The 22,798-nt window shown below is 43.0% G+C and overlaps 1 protein-coding gene across 7 annotated transcripts in view; it reads right to left on the bottom strand.

Annotated features, from left to right (window-relative positions):
* ASPH (aspartate beta-hydroxylase) overlaps positions 1–22,798 on the bottom strand; it is a 674,605-nt gene that overhangs the window by 390,778 nt on the left and 261,029 nt on the right. For all 7 annotated transcript variants that reach the window (XM_078687254.1, XM_078687255.1, XM_078687258.1 and 4 more), the window contains one exon: positions 1,302–1,574. In XM_078687254.1, coding sequence (XP_078543380.1) covers positions 1,302–1,574 — 273 coding nt within the window. The remainder of the gene's footprint in view (positions 1–1,301; positions 1,575–22,798) is intronic.

Here is a 22,798-nt window from a genome sequence, read left to right as displayed (position 1 = left end):
GCAAATGCTTTCCCATTCATTCCTATGGACCTCTATAGGAATGAATGGGAAAGCATTCCCTAATAGCGAATCGCAACTTGTGATTCGCTATTAGGGAATGTGTGCTATTATTTTTGCGAAATCTACATGCATAAGGAATTGCATCTCCTGAATAGTGATTCCTTAAAAATCGCTATTAAGGAATCGCAATTCCTTATCTTGATGCATGTTCCCCCAAGTGTGTTAACACAAAGTACTCTAATTCTTTCCGTAGTGCCATAAGACTGCTTTAGTATAAATATGCTTTAGAAAAACAGTTTACAAGCCAGATACATAAATATTTACAAATGAGGTTTCTCCAAAATTTTACATATCATGGATGGTTTATAGATGTCAACTGAATGCCAGGTCTACACATTTTCGCTGGTTGGGGGTCGATACATAAGCAGAGACATAGGACGCCCTCTAGATATTTTTGTCTATTTTCATTTCTGTTTAATTCAAGTTAATTTTGACTCATCCAGAAGACAAGTACATTACTGAGGTTATAATGATGTTGGGTATGAATAAGGTTTCCCCAGATATCTCCAAATTCATACATTTCCTCAAGGTCTGATGGCAGCTGGGCTAGCCCTAAAGTCCACAGAAGCTGAACTACAGTAAATATCTTCTGTGACCTGCAACAAACAAATGTAATGCAGCTGTTTCGCTCTACTTAATATTTCAGTAGCATTTCAAATGTGGCAGTCTAACTTGTGAAAGAGCTGCTAACGTATGGTCAAATTTTTCGTTCGAGTTTATATCCTGATGTGGGGGATTACCATACTTTTTCTCAAAATCATTGTAGTCTAATCAACTTTTAACTTGCTTGTTAACCTATGTTATCATTAAAGTAATATGTCTGTTCATTTAGTAGGTGTCATTTTAAGTTGCTGCACATAAAAACTAGGATACAAAACAACATACTTCTAGATTTATAACTGACAAGTTTTACAGCCACCTTAAGCTGGCTACCCACTGGCTTATGTGGATCCAACACATTCTTGAAATGAAAATGGCATTCCGACACCAAGTTACTGCAGAATTTGTCTGATCAGATTATGCAAAAAAACTGTATAGAGATGTATGAAAATCAACATTAATTTGATGTTGACTTTCTAAATTAGGGTAATATTTTTTTGGCATGCGATTATTAGTTATTCAAAACATTAATCAGCAAGCTACTGACTTTGCAAAGGGGTCTCTGTACACAGTTGTCAGACCTCAACAATGAATGTACCTACATCATACATGCATTAAGATAGTTGTAAAATAACACTAACCAGTTTCATCATTAGTGGTTTCTTCCATGTGATCTTCAACTCCTTCAGGCTCTTCCTGCTCTGGTTCTCTGTGAAGATCCTGTGCTGCTAAAGGTTCCACCTGTATGTCTCCGTCCTCTACATATTCCTCCTCCTGCTCCTCCTCCAACTGTCCATCTGATGGCAACTCCTCCTTTCCATCATCAAACAAGTCTTCCTCGACATGTTCTGCATCCGGTTCCTCTTCTTCGAGGGGTGCCTGTTCATCTACCGCGTCTTCCTCTGTTTCATCATCTAGTCAACAAGATATTATCACACAGATTGTCATCTTAATAGCAAAAAGAAAGAATGAAATATATATATATATATTACCTACTGGCGGTCGCCAGTAGGTATATATAGTTAGGATTTTTTCTCTATGGGATTTTTGAAAATTCTATGTCTAATAACTTTGGCGTTTGTGGACGGAATTGGCTGAAATTTTCAGGAAAATGGCACATTTTGTTTCTGAGCAGCCCTTGAAAATTGGGGGGGGGGGTTCGTCAAGGGGGGGCCGAGAAAAAAGGGGGGTCCCAAAACGTGTTTTTAACATTGAGTTTTCCATAGGGCGGTTGGCCTCACTTTTAGCCCGAACGGCTGAATGGATTTGCATGAAACTTGGCAAAATTGTAGGGACTGGTAGCCCGATGTGCCTTTTGTAGGTCTCAATATATGTGCTACAGTGGATTTTGAGAAATTAACGTTTAAAAAAAGATATATATCTGTAACAGCGGACCGGGCAGCGCTCCAGGACGCGTACTTTTCGCGCAACGGAGCTTTGTGAAGCGAAGCTGATTGGTTCTCCGGCGTCTGTCAACATTCCAAACAGTCCGTAGCGGCCGCCATCTTGTCCCTCGGTAGGATCGAGAGACAAGAGGAGGCGAAAGCGAAGGGGCAAATGACCATAAGGGGGAATAGTAGATCCTCGCTGACCCCCTAGGTTTGATGTGGAGGTTTTAAAAGGGCCCCGCGGGGCAAAAAAAAAAAAAAATAATAATAATCGAACGGCTGAATGGATTTGCACGAAACTTGGTAAAATATTAGGGACTGGTAGCCCGATGTGCCTTTGCTAGGTCTCAATATATGTGCTCCAGTGGATTTTGAGAAATTAACGTTCAAAAAAAGATATATATCTGTAACAGCGCTCCGCTTCGCGTAACGGAGGTTTGCGACGCTGATTGGTCATTCTGTCACTGGGCTATAGTTGGGCTACATCTGGCTGATATTTGGGCTACATTTGTTTTTTTTCGTCTCTGGCGGCCATCTTTGGGCTACATTGGGCTACATTGGGCTTCATTGGGCTTCATTGGGCTACATTGGGCTACATTTGGGTTCCAACATATATATAGGCCAATGTAGCCCAATATATATTTTTCAAAGTTAATTTTCGTAAAAACCACTGGAGCATATATCTTGAGACATAGCAAAGGCACATCGGGCTACCAGTCCCTACAATTTAGTTTCGTGCAAATCCATTCAGCCGTTCGAGCTAAAAGTGAGTCCAACCGCCCTATGGAAATGAAGGAAATGAATGGGTAATTTGTAATTAGCAAATAGCTCATCGCAAACTAGGAATGGTAAAGAATCGCTATTTATTCCTTAAAGTTCGCTATTTAGGAAATGCAAAAAACTTTGATGATACATATGGCGGTTCATCTCTAACAAGATAAGAAGCATAGGGATAGATTTATGATGACTGGCGCATCACCAGGGATGTGTTAGTCATTCTGTGCTGCTGTTCCGTCACCTATGGTGTGCTGCATTTACAATGCGGCGCATCATGGGGCAAAAACAGCACAGATGCGTGATGTATCTGTGCCGTAAAGGTGGCGCATTGCTGGAGTTGTATCGCAAGTGTGATGAAGCTCCAGCAAGGGTCGGGGGTGCCCCTGTCGCAGGGTTTCTGTTCTCACACAGAACTGTGGACAGAGGATTGGAACCTCGGCGAATTAGGGTGTCCCAAAACTCACCTTAGTAATCAAAAACCCCTTAGCAAGCTAGGTACAGTGTCACATTGGATACAACAAACTCTCAATGTTTAGACAATCCAGAATATGAACTTATAGTACCTCAGGATACGTGGAACTCATGAACAGTCGGTCGTTATATATTTCTTAGAAACCAGAACATGGAGTTAAGAAGAACACATGTGTATTTGAAATGTTTATTTACTAATGCCGTCTTCTCAGGCGTAGTATCTTAGATAATACAAGTACACATATTATCAGTAGCAAAATTACCAGCATAGTTACTAGTACATAAAAAGCGAATGGTGACAGTATGTTAACATGCTGTAAATGAATAAGAGTTAGCAACACTTATAAGCAGCCGCGGGCCGTGGAGGGAGTTACGGTGGGGCAGGGAGGCGGGGAGGGGGAGGGGCAGGGTGGAGAGGGCTCCACCCTGCTTCTCCCCCTCCCCGCCCCCCTGCCTCACCTTAACTCCCTCCACGGCCCGCGGCTGCTTATATCTCACCCTCCCTAATACACATATTATATTATTTGCTAAGAAGGTCTCTTTGTGTTGGTTTAGGGCGTGCCCATACTTTAGTGTCTTAGATTTGAAGGAATCACATCAGCATACACCAGCTCTCTCTTCATGTGAACCGCATCAAGTGTTGTGTATGTGTGTTCGGCAAAGCAATATAAAACCCGCCTCATGCCCAGAATTGGCAGAAGTTGCACTTATGTTATGAGTATGAAGTCGTGGAGATCAGACCTCATAACAATTCTGTATCGTGTTGTTCTTGAAACTTTAGCACTCGCTGTACAGATATAGTTTAACAAGCAAAGCAGATAGTAGAGCAATAACATATTATTCTCATGTAAACCACGATGAACTACTAGGTTGAAAGCTAAAGCAACAACTAAGTGTCGTGTGCAGAAGTTGCAAAAAAGGAAAAATGGCGTTTAAACCGGTAATGAGCCCATGCTAACTTAACACGGTGTAAAGATATCCAGGACGTAGATGACACCTCCCCATGATCCGGAAACGAACTGAATAAGATAATAGAAGTGCCATCTCATGAGAGCAGATTGCAAGTTTATATGTGGACGGTCCGCAAGGTAAAGCATTAAAAACTAGGAAAATTTAATGCTAAAGAAAAATAAAACAGCCAAGTACTTTATCGAGTCTTAAGCCAATAGGCAAGGTAAATAATAAAAACTTGACAAATAAGTCAATGAATTGTCAATGAAATGCTAGTACTCAGCATATCAAACATGAAAAAGGTCTATGACATAACTGTGTATGCAAAATAAGCTGCAACAGCCTCCAATAGGAAGTCACCGTCTTCATCCGAAAACAGTTCAGCCATCCAATTTAAAAGCGGAAAAGAACATACGTGCTCTCCCAGCACCGGATCCTCTATCACCATCAGAGGACAGCTCGGTGGGTTTTCAAGAAAGCTCTGTTCCAAGAAAGACTGTGTTGCCGCCAGTAAATTCCAGGGACCAATTAGTCCATGCATCAATGCCACAGCCATAATCCTTTCGCCAGGACAAACCAACTCGTGAGTAATGATAGGAGTCATCAGCTGATTAAAGTCGACGTCAGGAGAAACCGGTCCGCAGAGACACAAATCAATGGCCCAATCGAAATCACAGGTCAGGCAGTGAAATACAGGCTGGACACAGGTGAAGTAGGAGAATCGAAAAGATAATCCATATGCCGTGCTTAATATCGCCAACGGCATTGTGCCATAATATTCTAGCATGCGATTGCGGAACAGTGTCAGCAGCTGCAGGGCGGGAGGTTGCATAGGAGGGACATCCATATTTAAAAATGTAAAAAAGCACAAGAGCGTCCGCTGGTAATGCAAGTAAAAATGGCAATCCACGAAGCAGAGTGTAAAAAATCGAATGAAAGAAAGCAGGGATGACTCCAAAGATTTTCTCAAATGAAGTCACGAGACCACTGGTAACAACTTTAAAAAAGTGCGCCAGGGCCTTTGTGGAGGATGCGTTAGAGATAGTCCGAACCATCTTGCTGAAATGGAAAGGCAAATCTGAATTGAAAAGGGTCTGCACCTCTGTACGGGTGTTCGCTATGCGAAGCACGAAAGTTTCACGGGCCGAACTCAAGGCCACCTCTCTCTGAGACAAAAGAGCTCTTATTCTTGCCATGCCGTTGAAATCTGCTCCCAAGGTTGGTATTTGTGGCGAGATTGAAAACTCCCTATGTTCATGTGTGGGAGGAAATAGAACATTTCTGCAGCAAATAACCCGTTCACTTACTGTTACGATAAAAGGAATACTTTTAATTAACCCAGAACAATCTTCATTATTGAGCATCAAATAACTACCATTTTCCAACAACTTGAACGTGGGGATGATAGCAGGAACTGGCGTGCCTTGCAACACGCAAGCCATATTTGGTCGGTGTTTGTTGCATGAACCGTGTAACTGTATGTGCCTACACATTAGTGAATGATCTGGCGTCTCAGTGCATTCCTCTCCATTCAGATAAACTTCTTGATCATCTTTGAAACATCTGTATGTGTATGGAAGCGACCAGACCTCATGAAGAAAAGCACTACCTAAAGGTTCATAACGACCTATTGGTATATATTTCATACAATTTGAAAACTTATATAAAGCAAAAGGCAGCGTTATTAAACCGTGGATAAGGCACGTTGCCAAAAAACCCGCAATCCTCTGCTGATGATGTCACTGAGCATGTCATGAATGATGTAATATGTGACATCATCAGCAGTGGATTACGGGTAATAGTATCTCTAGTTTACTCCCCTATAGCTGTCTTTCTTTTAACATAAGTGTCTGTTTCCTTCCCTTATACTTACTGTTTTTGGTTCGCTTCCGGTTCGCGTACCGGCGAGCGAACTGGGAAGCGAACTAAGAGAAATAGAGGTTGGCACAGTTCCAAATATTGTACCAATTTTTTAATAACGGGGAGGTAGTTCTGAAAAGAACTTTTTTTTAAATTGTTTTTGTTGTTTTATATTTTTTTTATTATTTTTCGGAACATTTTTTTACTTTTTTTGAATTTTTCTGAACAGTTTTATATTTGGGGTTTTTCTTGGAGGGGGCAATGAAAACGATTCATTGTAAAGGGCTCAACAGGAGCAACAAAACAAAAAAAGAAGTATTTATTATTTTGGGCGTTTCGTACAAACTTGTATATGATAGTCAATAGCTCTGTTGATCAGAGTGATGCTTCTTTCTCCGTAGGAAATGAATCCATCGCAAAATACGCAGATGTGTTTTACTTCACCAAATTTCATTTGTATATTTGGCACCATCTCCCTGCCCTCTGTCCCGTTACTTCCGGTACAACAGATCTTCTGGCCATAATAGGGAGATTATCTAGGTCGTTCCGAAACTGTGCAGCACTGTAGTTGTTAGGATGCCACCTAGTCATATGGCGATGCATTGTGTAGTTTCCGAAACTGTATTTTTTCTCGGTTCCTCTGGACAGTCTATCTTGACATATAAGGCAAGTTACGTATCTTGCATTTACTTTTTTCTGACCTTTGGGAATTTTAAAAAATTGCCAAATGAAGTTTTCTTTCCGGTGAGACGTCCTGGGCTGCTCAGGCAAAAACTGCCTCTCTTCGTGCTCGTCGTCCTGTTCCTCTTCTTCCTCTTCTTGTTGAATTATAACTTGAGCAGGTGGTCCACTCTTCCTTGGATGTGGTGGAGGTGGTGGGGAAGCACCAGCTGAAGCTACTAAAGAAGCCATTGCTCAGTGATCACAAAGGGTCTTTCTCTCACAATGATGAAAGTCAGAGTGAGGAAAGAAGGAGGGATTTTCATCATTTGGGAAAAACAAGAGTTCTCAACCAATGAAAAGTGTTCATTTTAGATTATATGACCTAGTCTTACATCATTAGGAAACCAAAAGTGAAATGAACCAATGAAAAGTGTTATTACCAAGTCACATGACCTGCTGTGTTTACGTTAAGCGCTTTGCAGGGCCTCCCGGTTTGCTTCCAGAAACCTGCGCTTTGCGACTCGCTTCGCGTACCAGTTCGCTAATGTAGCACGTCATATGACGTATCACGCGACAACGCGAAACGTCATGCGGACGGGAGGCGTCACGATGTTGTTTTCTAACGCGGCAGTTGCGGTAAAGAAACGTTTACCGGCTCGCTGTCTATTTCGCGGCATCAAGGTCAGCTAACGGGAAGCTTCCCGATTCGCGAAGCGGGAACGAAGAAAAAAAAAAATTTAAAAAAAAAAATTATTCATAAACATATAAAATATATTTTGGGATTTAAAGAAGAATACATTTTACAGCTACAGATATTAGCTGTTAAAAAACCAATGAAATTCACTGAAAAAACCATAGGTTATAGACCATATATAGTTAGGAATTAGCATTTACAAAACCTTGAAAATTCACTGAAAAAACCATAGGTTATAGACCATATATAGTTAGGAATTAGCATTTACAAAACCTTATTTTACTCACACAAAACCATTGAAATTCCATATATAGTTAGTTGCACTAACTATATATCGCGCACCCGCAATCCACTGCTGATGATGTCACATATTACATCATTCATGACATGGTCAGTGACATCACTGATGACATCACTGATGACATCTCAAATGACATCACTGATGACATCACTGATGACATCTCATTTGACATCAATGACCACATCACTGATGATATCATTCATGTGACAATACAATGCATCTCCTCACATTTTAATATAACCTCTGTTTCACCCAGTGTTAAATACAGAGTATAATTTTTGAAACCATTGACACACCAATAGTAGTTACTACATACGCACTCACTGATTCCTACGTCTACACACACCTTCACTCATTCACCCATACAATCATTCATACATACAATCACTCATCTTTACAACACTATCATATGCACTCATACACCTATACAGACAGTCACAGTCTGCCACTCATCCATGGAGTTACTCACTCACCTAGTCAGTCATGTAAAGAATCAATGACACTTCCATTTTCTTGTCTATACAGTTAAACATAGAGCACCTTACATTTTCAAACATATACTAACACATACTTACCTTCTTATACAATCATTGATACAAGTACACATTGATCTGCACAGAGTCACACACCTCCCAGCCAGCCACACACACACTCAGTCTCCCATACAAATACTTGGGCAATCAATCAATAACCCATATAGTTACTCATACAGCTACTGATCAACACATGCAGCAGTTTACAGAACAACAAACATAATGATGCACAAATTAAGACAGTTTAGTCACTAACCCATGCACTCAGTGAGACACATTTAATCACTCACTCATACAGTTAGTCATGCACCTACTAAATCCTTCGTCCAGACACTTACACATCCACTCAATCTTCAATATGTAAGACATATTTAAACTTTACAGAAACAAAAAATCGCTGGATGTTGTTATCAGTCATGTCATCAGTGATGTCATTTGAGATGTCATCAGTGATGTCATCAGTGATGTCACTGACCATGTCATGAATGATGTAATATGTGACATCATCAGCAGTGGATTGCGGGTGCGCGATATATAGTTAGTGCAACTAACTATATATGGAATTTCAATGGTTTTGTGTGAGTAAAATAAGGTTTTGTAAATGCTAATTCCTAACTATATATGGTCTATAACCTATGGTTTTTTCAGTGAATTTTCAAGGTTTTGTAAATGCTAATTCCTAACTATATATGGTCTATAACCTATGGTTTTTTCAGTGAATATATATATATATATATACACACATATATCCAGCTCCAAGGTTGCCCCTCCAGTTAAGAAGCACTCAGACGGCAGAGTATATTTGGTTTATTTGATACAGGTAAAGTCCAATGCTGCTATTTCAGCCACTCCGACGTGCATAACACGTTTCAAAATACTTTCTTCTTCAGAGGCGTGGCGGGTGTGTGTGCAATTACGGGCCGATCCAGCATTCACTTAGTACATCGCACGCCCCAGATAGGCTGTCTATATGAAACTGGGCAGTGCTTGCTGGTAATCAAATAAATACTGTAAGCAGACTCTGCCGCCTGAGTGCTTCTTAACTGGAGGGGCAACCTTGGAGCTGGAGATATATATATATATATATATATAATGCACCTGCTCTACTGGGGGGGGGGGGAGATATATATATATATATATATATATATATATATATACACACACACACACACACACACACACACACACACACACATATATATACATATAATTATTCCACCCCTTGAAAAGCACTGCAGCAGACTGGGAATCAAAGTTGATAGCCTGTGGGTATCATTCCCTAAGCGTTTTGTTTGTCCTGTACAGTTGTAAAGTGCCATATTTTGAACCAGGAAATAACTTGCAAGTTCTGCCAAAAATGCCGACTCCTTTCTCCCTTTCGTAAATTCTAAGCCTCTTTTAGGAGCTTTTTCATCTTGCGTTGTGAATGGAATATTCCCCATGACAATTACTACTCAAAGAACTTCTTTTGTGGCCACATAGTTAAAAATGTTTTTAATAACTTTGAGACACTGCCCGTTTTAAACATAATTTAACGTCCTTGTTTTCCCCAATGAAATAATGGCGACCTTAGCCAGGTCTTCGTATCCAGAAATTGTACTACTTGCCAAACTGCTTGTTGTATTGGCTGGATTTGAATGGCACTGCAGCACTTTCAGGACGACTGATGGCATTTTTGTCTACAAGGATCAATCTCATTTCCCATAATGCACTATTAACAATTTTCAGACAATGCCAGCCATGAGGTTTATCCTATAAATATTGTTTTGTTTTTACTGAATATTGTTACAGTCTTTATTAACTTAAAGCAAGAAACCATTAAATTGAATGGGAATAAGAAAGATCTGAGCAGGCGAAGGTTGGCAAGATGGCTGCTACGAGATTGTAGAGGGCAGTCGTACATCACTCCCTCTCCCGAACATAATGATGATGGATCTTTAACCTGGATATGCTGTGGTTTTGGGGCGATTTCAGGGCCAGGAAACAGCAGCCAAAGCCCGGGAGCAGTGGCTACACCGAACGATAAATATTTCTTTGAGATCGCTTGCAATCTTGAAAGACTGCTTGAAGAAATTGTCCGGCGAGGCAAAAACCTACAAAGCAGCCTGGACAATGTCGCAGCGGCCAAGGCAGGATAAAGACAAGGAGAAGCCGCTATCGACCCCTTCGAACACATCAAAGGGGTTAGGTCAAAAAGATAACTCAAACACCTCTGGCAATGCGAAGATGCCCCCAACGAGTAAGCGGTCGACTGCTCTTAACAGCGCGGCAGTAAAGGCGCTACAGAAAAGGGCTGAGAAGGAAAAGAAAGCGGCGATTAAAACAAAGCAGCCGGAGGAAGAAACTCGTGGAGCGACGCCGTCAGTAAGCACAAAAGTACATCGGAATAACAGCGCGGGTAATAAAGACACCGCTTACCGGCAACCCACATTAACGGAGTCCTTTGCTGTCAAACCCCCCGGCCGCATCGGCCTCGGAACAACGGTAACATCAGCAGCCAGGAATCCGAGAGATCAACCTATCGGCGGGGACGCTGATTCAAGCAGCACCGTCCTCGAGGACGCAGGAATCGTCGTCGCTAAGCAACAGGACGGGGGAAAGACGCGCCCGGAGGGCGCTCCACTCATGGTGGATATCCAGCCTCTCGAGCAACAAGAGGTGAGCGAGGGCATGCCGGTGGGGGCTGAGGCTGTGCAGACGGGGTCAGAGAGGCCCATCAATGTTCAAATGATGGATGCACTGCTGCAGGTCGAGGCAGGGTTTGGCGACGCAAAAATTGCAGGACCTGACTGGGGCAGCTTAGTAAGCCTGGCATCACAGAAAGAGAATGGAGAGTATGCTGGAGAAAAGAAAGGAGAAAGAGGGGGGGCTCAACCGAGGGGGACAGGTTCTACTCGGTTAATGAGGAGTCGGATTTATCACCCTCTAGTGAAGGTGAGAGCTTCACAGAGGACAGCTCAGACTCAGAAGTAAGCCCTACGGGCTCGGGGGCAAAAACACGCAAAAAGAAGGAAATCTGGCACCAGAAGACTAGGGGGTGACTCCCCAGCAAGCATGAACAGGAAACTACTATGGGACTATTCAGCTACTTCCAATATATATCAAGAAAGTAAACACACAGGTTGGGCAACAGCAGGAGGTAGCAGCGACCCCCCCCACAGCATGCCACATTGGACTTGATGTTCAGCACACTAAAGCAGATGCAGGGGGAAGCGAGAGCAGAAAGCAGGAGGGCTAGGCAAGCAACCAAAAAGATACAAGGTTCGCTCAGGAAAATCAACAAGAAGTACGAAGCAGTGGAAGAAAGAGTGGCTCAGGTGGAAGAAAGAACTGGCAGGCTGGAGGATGACGCAACAGAATGGCAGACATTTAAAGTGGATCACGAGAAGGCAGTGGAGGACCTCCAATGGAAGATGGAGGATTTTGAGAACCGCCAGAGGCGCAATAACGTTAGACTCCTAGGTCTGCCGGAGGGGGTGGAAGGGCAGGATCCAAGAGGCTACATCATTAAACTACTGAAGGGTGCTTTTCCCGAGGCGCAGTGGCATTGGGAAACAGAGGTCCAAAGAGCACATAGGTTTCCACTCACACTTAAAAAAGGGAGAGATGGTAATCAGGATAACCTACCAAGGGCAATGTTGATTTTTCTGGGGAACTTTTTGGCAAGGCAAGAAATCATGGACAAGACCAGGCCAGATAAAAAAATAACACATGAGGGGGTCACATTTTTCGCAAGGCCAGATTTCTGTCATGTGACAGTAGAAAGAAGGTGGAAGCTCAGGCAAATGATAGCACCCTTCCAAGGTCAAGGCTCAGAAGCGTACCTATTGTTCCCGGTAAGACTAAAAGTCATTACTAGAGGGCATACTAGGATGTTTTACTCAGAAATTAAGGCTACCCAGTTCCTAGAGGAGCTAAAAGCTCAGGGAAGGGGGCTGAGTAGAGGGAAAGGCCCTTCCACAGGATCATAGGGAGGACACCGCATTCATTAGGCCAGTAAGGGAGAGGGGGAGAAGCGACACTACAATCGATAGCAGCCACACATAGGTCATGTCTGACCTATTTGCCTGTAGTAGGGGGGGGGGAACCAGAGGGAGGGGGGAGCTCCAGGGCGGGTGGGAGGGTGGGGGAATGGTGATGACACGGTAGTTACACCACAGCACACGAGAACACAGGAACACTTGCACTTAGCACTAGATGAAGCAGAGAAAATGAGGGGGAAATTGGCATACAGAAAGGAAACACCTAACAAATACAGATGGCATTAAGGATTGCTTCAATAAACATACGCGGTCTTAATGATGGAGGGAAAAGGCAAAAGGTGGCCGCAATGTTGAGAAGGTTAAAATTGAATCTAGTATGTCTCCAAGAGACCCATATCGAGGGGAATAATAAATATATGTTGGATCAACTAGGTATTGAGGTACTCGCTCACACAAAGCAAGGTACTAAGACAAGAGGGGTGGCCATTCTAGCTAAGAAAGGAGTGTTTAAAGTCTTAAGGAAAAAAAGAGGACCAGTGGGGGAGGTGGGTAATGGTGGAGGGTGATTCAGGGGTTGGGAGATGCACAATTGTTTCTATTTATGGATCTACGGATGACGAACCAGACATATTTGAATTTCTTGACTTGGAGCTACCATTGTGGTCAGAACTGGTGATCTGTTGTGGGGATCTCAACATTAATGGGCTGGATGGACTAGGCACATTACACGGGAGGGAATATGGGGGACGAAAGAGGAAGACATGTCAGCCTATATGTAATCTAGCATGACACAATGCTTTAGTCGATATGTGGGCCCAGAGTAATCCAGTAGGGACAGGCAGTACGTACTACTCTGCACCACCTAAGACAGTGGCTAGGCTAGACTACTTCTTTATCTCAAGTTCACTGGTAGGCAGTAGTCGGTTGGAGAGGCTCCCAAGGCTATTGTCAGACCACAACCCACTCGTCTTAACTATAACAGTTAGCGATGTAAGGAGAAAAGAGTACTCCTGGACCTTCGAGAGGGGGCTTCTAAGGGAAGAAGGATACCTAAACGATATGCAGGATTGGATCACATTCTTCTGGGAGACTAACAGGGGAACAGCCACTCCGGGTACCACTTGGGACGCATTTAAGGCTGGAATCAGGGGGGAAACTTTGAGTTATACTTTACAAAGGGACAGGCAGGAGAAGTCTTGGCTGGATTCGCAAATTAAAGAATTGTCATACTTAGAAGATCTCCTCATCGGCGCTATAACAAATCAAGAGCCTCTGGAGGACATAACTAAAAATTGAAATTTCCAGTGCAGAGGCAAGCGAAAATATAGCTAGAAAAGCGGCAAGTAATTACCTTTCCAAAAAAGAGAAATGTTATGAATATAACGAGAGGGTAAGGCCACTTACTAGCAATTCGAGCGAGACAAAACCTGGCAGCAGGGGAAATAAAAGAAATTAAGGATGGCTTAGGTGGGGTTTTGAATAAGGTGGAAGACGTTAGGGAGGTGTTTAGAAAATTTTATGAAACTCTGTATGATCAGAGCCTCAACAACTCAGACTCAGAAATTAATGACTATTTGGCAGATATACCACATCCAGTATTGAAAGAAGAGGGGAAGGTGGAATTAGATCTCCCACTAACACTACAGGAAATACAAACAGCAGTGAGCAACCTACCCTCAGGGAAAGCCACAGGCCCGGACCAAATCCCGGCAGAATTTTATAAAACATTCTGGGACACACTAGGGAAAGATATGTACGAGACCCTTAGGCAGGCACAATTAGGGCATTCAGTTCCGCAGTCTTGGGCAGGGGCAGATATCATAGTCCTACTTAAGAAGGATAAGCCCCCTTTAGAGCCGGGGTCCTACAGGCCGATTACCCTGATGAATGCAGATGCCAAAATCTTTTCGAAATCATTGGCACAAAGACTGGGTAGAGTGATAGAGAGCCTGGTCAGTGCCACACAGCATGGCTTCATCCCAGGGAAAGGGACAACTCAACATACAAGTCAAATGATCACCCTGTTGGATGCCGCAGGAGTTGCAGGAGACCCTGTTGCAGCCATATTCCTGGATGCGGAGAAGGCCTTCGACAGGGTCAACTGGAACTACCTGTGGAAGGTTATGGAATGGTTTGGTATTGGTGGGGGATTTACCACGGCGATAAAGGCTCTGTATGTGGCCCCGTCCGCTAGGGTAAGAATCAATAAAGGATACACAAAGAATGGGCAGATAAAACGCGGGACAAGACAGGGGTGTCCAGCCTCACCTCTTTTATTCGCCCTGTACTTGGATCCTATCTTACGAAGGTTTGCTGGCAATAATAACATCATCTCAGTCATAATGCATAATAGGGAATACAAGGTTTTTGCTTACGCTGACGACGTGGCCATCACTACACCAGATCCAGGGGGAGCTATTGTGGAAATTGAACAGGAGGCCAAGAAATTCGGGGCTGTCTCAGGGTACTCGATCAACAAAGGGAAAACGCAGATCGTACAAAATAGCTTTACATCATATCAGGATACTAGGGTAACACCCGCGACACTTTACTTAGGAGTTAAAGTAACTACTGATCTAGATAGGCTGGTGGAGTTAAATATGGAGCCCTTATTAGCAAAGGTAAAGAAAAACACGGAAAGAATACACAGTCTACATCTAACGTTGATGGGCCGGATAAATGTCATCAAATTTCTATATATTTTTAGGGCCATACCATTATTTTTTTAGCACGTTTGGTTTAATAGGTTGGAATTGATAATCAACAAGTTTATTTGGGCACAGGGTAAGACTAGGAGAGCATATCGACACATGACACTCCCTAGAGAAAAAGGGGGTGGGGAGCCCCTGATTTTAGGCTCTATTACTGGGCAACGGCCCTGCAGTATTTCTGTGGGATGATAGGGGGGGGGGGGGGAACGGGCCAAGGGGTTAATAATCTTGCCTTCACAGATGTATATTTTGCACTGTTGGGTGGGGAGGCAGAGAATGCTTTCTTAAATGATATTGATTTTAGTTATTTTAAGCACACAAGGTTTTAGACACTAAAAGCAGCGTACACTATTTGGAAGGCAGTCGCAAAAAAGCTAGGAAAAAGCTAGGATTAGGAAGATATAATAGGTACACTCGACTATACACAAACCATTTACTTCCAGGGGATATCTTTAGGGACACAGTTGTGAGGGAATGGGAGAATAAGGGTATTAAGAAAGTTGGGGATCTGTGTGACCAAGGAGGTATTCTCCAGTTTCAAGAGCTACAAACAAAATGTAATCTGGGCGGTAGGAGCTTCTTTAAATATTTGCAGGTGAGAAGCTATTTTGCAAATAAGCAGGGAGGACCACTAGGATTTGGCCACTGTCGGATAATGGATTATATAGAATGCAGTGGTCAGTGCACAATCCGACAGTTAGATGCAGAATTATGTATACTCAAAAGCGATGATCGGGATAAATTTGCCATAAAGTGGGCAGAGTAAGTAGGCGCCCCTCGTGAGGGTTTACAGGTTTCCTTGGATTTGGGACGAACCGTCTTATGCTCAGCAATGTTACAAGCACAGCATTATAAGACGGTATACTCACTTTACCATACTCCCGCCAGAATAGCACAGTGGGGCGGCACCTCTGGAATAACTTGCCCGCGCTGCGATGCAAGCAATGCAGATATTGTCCACATGTTTGCAGAATGCCCACAATTGTATTCACTAAGAGTGGCTATTGAGAAATTTATGGAAGGATCATTGGGGGTTAAAGCGGTAATGTCACCTGTATTAATAATGCTTGGGGTGTCGGGTGGGGAAGAGGACACCCTAGGGAATTCTTACTTTTGGCCATGGCAATCTATCGAATCTGTATCGCAAAGGCGTGGCTCCACAGAGCTCCGCCTACCATTAAAATCTGGATTGCTAGGCTACTCTCTAGTTATAACCTGGAAAAACCAATCTATGACAGAAAAGGACATAGAGCCAGGCCACTTGGTGGGAAAATATGGCGACCGGTAGAACGTTGGAGAGAAGGACTGGCTACAGGCGGGGCGTTTGCAGGTGTACTTTTACAGACTGTATAGTAGTAGGCACAGTGAAGCTATTAGGGGGCATAGTTATCACCGTACATGTCTGAATTGGATCGCGAGAATGGTAGGGTAAAACAACTCTGTCAATAATTCCGCTTAATTTACTTTTGTATATCTCCTCTCTTTCTTATTTTAAGGTCCTTAGAAAATAGTAATGCATATTATAAAAGAAGGAATATGTAGAATGTACAGCGTTAAAGAATAATATGTTATATATGATTTGACTGTGCTGTAACACTCTTGTTGGAACATGTCTAATTTATAAAAAAAATAAAAAAAGAAATAAAAAAAGAAAGATCTGAGCAGGGTTGAAGAAAGGTTATTTGGTGGAAATGGCTTATTAAGTCCTTTTCTTTTTCCATGGCATCCTATGCGGATGACACGCAGATTATATGTCTCTTGCTACAAACGCAATTGACACCAGGGACTTTTTCAGGGAATGTATGCAGGAAGTAAATAAATGGATGAATAATTCCTCTTTGATGTTTAACTCTTCCAAAACTGAGGTTATTCTGTTTGGAAATAACCCCTCGTTTTGGTCACTGTCTTGGTGGCCATCATAACTAGGAGTACTTCCTATCCCGGTCCCAAAGGTTAAAAACCTAGGGATCCTAATTGATCGAGATCTGAAGTTTCAGGAGAAAATTTCTTAAGTCACCTCGGCCTCCTACTACTCGCTGGGACTCAAAAAAATTGAAAAATATCTGCCCCTTGAACTTTTAAAAATGGTGGCAATCTCTCTGATTCTAACAAGGATAGACTATTGTAATAGTCTTTACCTTAACATCTCAGTCGGACTTCAAACAAAACAAGAAACCTTGCAAAATGCTTCTATACGCTTTCTTTTAAAGGTGCCAAATTTTGAACCTGCAAAGGGAGCCATCAGGGCTCTCCACTGGTTGCCAGTGATGCGACGGACAGAGTTTAAGGCTCTATGTACAGCCTTTAGCACCCTCAAGGGGAATGGGCAGAGGTATTTTAGGGAACATTTCAGATGGTACACTCAAAGCAGGACTCTTCGTTCGAGCTCCACTAAAAATCTGGTAGTTGCTCTTTTTAAAAAAGCATGGGGGAGGGAGCAGGGGGGGTGAGAGGGTTTCTTTAGCTGAACTGCTTTGCTGTAGAACTGGCCAGGGAAGCTTAAGTTGGCCACTTCTTCACAAAATTTCTTAAAATCTTTAAAAACGTGGCTTTTTGCTTCTAATTAGGAAATCCAAAATGTACCAGCCTGTCTGTATACCGCCTAGACACCTCCAGGCAGTAGCCGGAGCTTTATTAATATTTTCATTCATTCATTCATCCAGTCTTTGGACGAAAGTGTTGGGTGCTCAAGGATAGAGCTGAATGCCTACCCAGGAGCAGGTATTGCTATATGAGCCTTCCCCTAAAAGGATAAAGTACGTCCTGCCATAAAGTATAAGAATGCCACAAGTCACCAAGGAATTTTAGGTAAAGTCTCTAGTGGAACTAAACACACCAAACAGCAGTTGGAGATTTGTCTAAAAAAGAGATTAAAACCAGCTTAATGCAAGTGAGATAAAAAAAAAACACTAACTCGGAATGTGTAGAAGCATGCAGAGAGCTAGAAGAAAAAAAAAAACGAACAGATGGAGGAAAAGCCAGGTTTCGTTTTTAGGTCTCGCCTAGCGAACACAGCGACAGCTGCTTCGCTTGGCAAGCCTCTATTGTCATCGCTTTGGGGTGCGAAGGGAGACAAACCATGTGCGGGTACGGAAAACCGATGTGCGCGCGCATGGCGTTTCCTCTCTGGCGTCTCCTTTCTAGTCATGGGAGCTTTCACTTCGCTCCCACAGCGTGCTTGATTTACGATTGATTTATTATGGCTCGGCCGCTCGCTCCCTCACTCCCTCCCCGTCTGCACGCATGCTGCATGCACGCTGTTTGCCTGCCCGCGGGTGCTTTCACTTTTGTTGCTGGTTCGATTTGAAAAGCTTGAAGGTTCCCAGCACTGTGGCTGCCTCTCCCTCTGGGCCTCGCTGCCCCACCTTTACAACCTGTGCATGAGGTGCCCTTCACAGCAACAGCATCTGACACCGCGGTTTGTTTTCGGTGCAATTATTTCTGGTGGTGATAAGGAGGCAGATGGTGGTGTGAGCAGGGTATGCCCTCCCTGTGCTGCCGTCCTTCTCTGGTTTTGAACTTGTGTATGTCAGCCAGGGGCTGTTACATATTAATTCATATCGCAGACAATCTGAAGTCACAAGTCGGTTAAGATTTGTTTCTGTCTTTGGCCAGGCAGAGAGCCACAGCATTAAGGGGGAAAGTCTCAGATTACCCTCCAAACAGGATTTCCCCAGTGCGGATGACTGTATGTACAACATGGATCTAGAAAACTTGGGATCAATCCCGGCTTTCCTGCTTCAAAAAACTGTGATCCTCGACAGATATTTTATTTTACCAAGGATCCTTTTTTTACTTTTCACATATGAGACCCCCTTCAAATATGCAAGTTAAGGATGTTTTGGTATAACTTGTCACAGTCTAGTTGTTTGGAATGAGCTGCCTCGGGGCACGGCATCTGCTCGAGATGCCACCAGGTTTTTCTTTCCCGCCAAAGCTTCTGACACTCGTGCTAATTACAGGGCATAGTGCTTCGCACGCACCTGCAAATTACGCCAACCCCCGTCCTTTCGCACACTAATGTCTAATGAAAATGGTGTTCTGTACGGTGGCTTCTGCAGGAAACTTGGGCACAACATTCGACAGTGACAGATACCGCTGTTCTGCAATCCAGCCACGAACACAAACAAAAACAATGTTTCTGTTCCAGGAGGCGCAGAGAGTTTTCTAGGATAGATGTTACTCAGTGATAGCAATCAGAGGACGAATAAATTAGCAAGCTATGAGCTGGCACAGAGAGCTTTTTAGGGCCAGTAATTAACGCACTTATGTCACAGCCACATAACATGTCATTTGATTCAAACTAATATTTTATATTTATTTCCATGTTAGGTTGGTTAATTAAAAACAAAACAGGTGTCCTTATTCTAAGCACGCGTTTTCAATGTGCGTGCACACCTACCTACAAAATAACGTGGTCACCTCATCATCACCATCACTCCCTTTCCCTCAGGCACCCGGCAAATTAGGCCACTAATTATTGCTGGTGCCAGGGCCCACTGAAAGTTTAAATCTTCGGAGCTCGTGCTCTAAGAGAGCAGAGCTGCGATAGTGTCTTCCCGCTGCCAGCCTCAGGCATTCCGGCTGGCCCTCTAAGGGCTTCCACGTCTGTCCTCGACTCTTCCACAGATCAAGGCCCCAGGGTGGCCCTTTTGTCCCAAAAAAATCCAAAATCGAGCAGATCTAGAACCTTTCAACCATAAGTGCATGCGTCAATGATGAAATGCTGAGCCGCCCAGCACAAACAGGTTTGAGCTGCACTAGCACGCATTTGGCCGATGCACCAAATCTGAGCCCAGCTTGTTAGCTGTGTGAGCTCCTGGCTCTTTTCAAGACTTCTTTGTGGGCTTTCAAAGCACAACCGCTCAAATCTAACCTGCCTAGCACAGCACAAAGGCCTCTCTGTGGCACGTATTTCAGATAAATTACCGCCTGACAAAACTAAATGATTATTTTTTTTCTGCTCGGAGGTAAACTCCAAAATGTATACGGATTTTGTACTGAAAGGAGTCTCCCGAACGGGCTTTTATGAACATTTTCTGCTTTAGTACCCAGGCAGCAGGTGTCAATGAAGCAGGGGGTGGTGGCGGGAGAGCCGCGTTCCTCTTTTCATTGACACCTTTCGCCCCTTCATCGGTGGTGGGGACTCAGTGAAGCCGAAACCACTTAGATGTCCTCCAGAAAACCAGCCACGCAGGGCATAGCAGTGGCTGCATAGTGCTTAATGTGAGCGGGGGTTGCTGTTCAGGCCCACTAATACTCCGATTTCGGGACAGGCACTTATTGTTCCTCATCAGACCTTCACCCAGAGCAAGAAATCAAGAACACAAAAGGAGGAAAGAAAGGAAAAGAAAAAAGCAGAACAGTGAAGTATAAACAGTGAATAAGTATGAAAAAGTACAAGAAAGAGTGAGATGAAGGAGCAGGAAGTAGTAGATAAAAGAGGCACGAGCTGGAATCAAAAATATATCTGCCAAAATTAGAGCATTGTAATACTAAGCAACCTTACTCTACGAGATCATACACAGAAAGCCTCCGATGCACCTTAATTCATCCGTTTCCTGCTTCACTCGAGCAAGAAACATTTCCAGACATCCACAACTTTCTGCTGCAAAACCCCACAAGCACTGTGAGAGACTGTGGTTCATCAATAGGATTTTTTGAGTGAAACTTCATACTGACCTGCAAGGTTTCACTGCCTATCCCTCTGTACAAGGACACCCCGCAGTTCAACCTACCCATTTCTTAGCCCATCAGTGGCAACAGTTTCGAATTCCATCATTCCCAAACTGCCTTATATCTTCAATCCCAAATCTTGTTTTCCAGGTCCTGCACCCAACACAAAAAGCAGCACAACATTAACAAGCATTTGCAATGCAATAGGTCTCGCATTTACGCGAGTTTCAGCTATTGACATTGCAAATGACAATGCCTTTTATTTATTTTTTTTGTTTTTAAAACATAAATAAAAGGCTTTGTTATTTACAATGGCAATAGCTTAAACTCGTGTAAATGCGAGACCTATTGCTTTGCGAATGCTTGTTTTAAACTGCAGCTTTAATTATGCTCCATGTCCTGCATTCCCTCTGGGTTTCTGGCTTTAGCTACAGGCACTGTAACGTCAGAACGTAACTGTAATAACCTACCATAGTTGAGTGGCTAAGTCATTTCTTTATCACATACAACTAGGTGCATCACTTGTCGCCTCAATAAGGAAATTAGAGATGGGCTTTTATACAGGGATTGCAGGATTATAATTTATTCACAAAGTTATGTTGTATCCTTGGATTGTTTGCACAGGTCAGGCTGACACTACTCTATTCCTTTACCTATTGCTAGTTTGAGTGAAAGTTTCTATAAAATAAGAAACATTGCCTGCTTGCAGTTATTACTCCCGAGCAGCACTCTTGTGTGAAGCCCGATGCAGTCGGCTATATAAGATATGGGCATCCTTGGTCAATGTAGCAGAGACTTGTGATGATATTCTTCTCATGGAGGACAGAAGCTGAAGCGAGGTACTGCAATTGTTTATTTAGTGCCATGAGATCAACTCAGTTTAAGTATGTTTTAGAAAATTACAATATACAACATACATCCACATTTAAAAGTGCAGTTTCTCTAAAATGTAATTTTGAAGGCTAAACAGGTCATGTGTGTGATGGTTTATAGATGTCATCTGAAAGTCAAGGCTGGTGCTACATTTCTGCTCTGTAGCTGGTTGGTGTAGACACGTACTCAGACATTGAGACCTCTAGAAATGTTTGTCCATTTTCATTTGTTTCATTCAAGTTAATTTTGTCTCATCCAGATGATAAGTTCATTAAGGTTAGAAAGAGGCTTCAAAAGTGTGGAACTCTGAATGAAACCGCTCACGTTATTTTGAGATTCAATCTTTGACAGTGGGGAAAACCAACAAGTGTGGGGTCTCAAGGGAGGAAGTTATGCTGTGAGCAGGCAGTCTTTTCTTGCAGACGGCCGGCTTCCCCTGCAGCTTCTCCTCATCCTAAAGGCTTAAAATTCAGCAAGCCGATTATCCTGCAGAATAAGAATTTAAGATTTCCATAAAGAAACCTAAGTATTGCCACCCATCTCTCAATAAGGTCCTATCTGGTAATTCTTAATTTGACTTCTGGTCCAACCTTTTTCTGTACACCCACAACCACCATAACAAGGTAGCAACCCCAAACAGTGTAGGCGAGATTCAAAGGAAGCTTCTGCCTGGCCGCTAGGAGGCGCACATGCTTCTTCGTGCTCTGAGGAAAAAAGGGGTCTAAGACAGGTCCCAAATGTAAGCAATGCAACTACCACACAATCTCAGGAACTCTACGAATGGGTGTCTACTTCCTATGGCTCAATATACACTTTAACATAATTTAGATTGCTGCCAAGGGGATCACGTTTTGTGTGTTGGATGATCTAGACTGAATGTTGATTTTGCCACCACACACATTGATAGAAGACATATCCTTATGTTTACCTCTCTTCTGTGAAGAACGGTCTCCTGTTAACCCTAAGACTCAGCGGATAAGTGATTTCAATGTCCCTGCAATTGAGTCATATCCTTGCGGGAATATGCTCCCCGCCTCGCATCCATGTAAACCACAGAGGTACAAAGACATCTCTCCCTTGGAGCACAACAGGAAAAATTAAGGAGGGTGCCAATGAGGCAGCTCAAGTCTTGGCACAGTATTTCAGAAAAGAATATGTCAAAGTTCTAGAGTGGTGACTTCATGCTAAACAAAGAGTAACATTATTGAAGTAATCCTTATCAAGAACAGAGGGACCATCTAGAATAATAATTCATAC

Source organism: Lissotriton helveticus, chromosome 4_1 (genome assembly GCF_964261635.1).
Source record: "Lissotriton helveticus chromosome 4_1, aLisHel1.1, whole genome shotgun sequence".
In the NCBI taxonomy this organism is placed as follows: Eukaryota; Metazoa; Chordata; class Amphibia; order Caudata; family Salamandridae; genus Lissotriton; species Lissotriton helveticus.
Note: the sequence above shows the minus strand (reverse complement) of the source record. Positions and strands in the feature narration are given on the sequence as shown.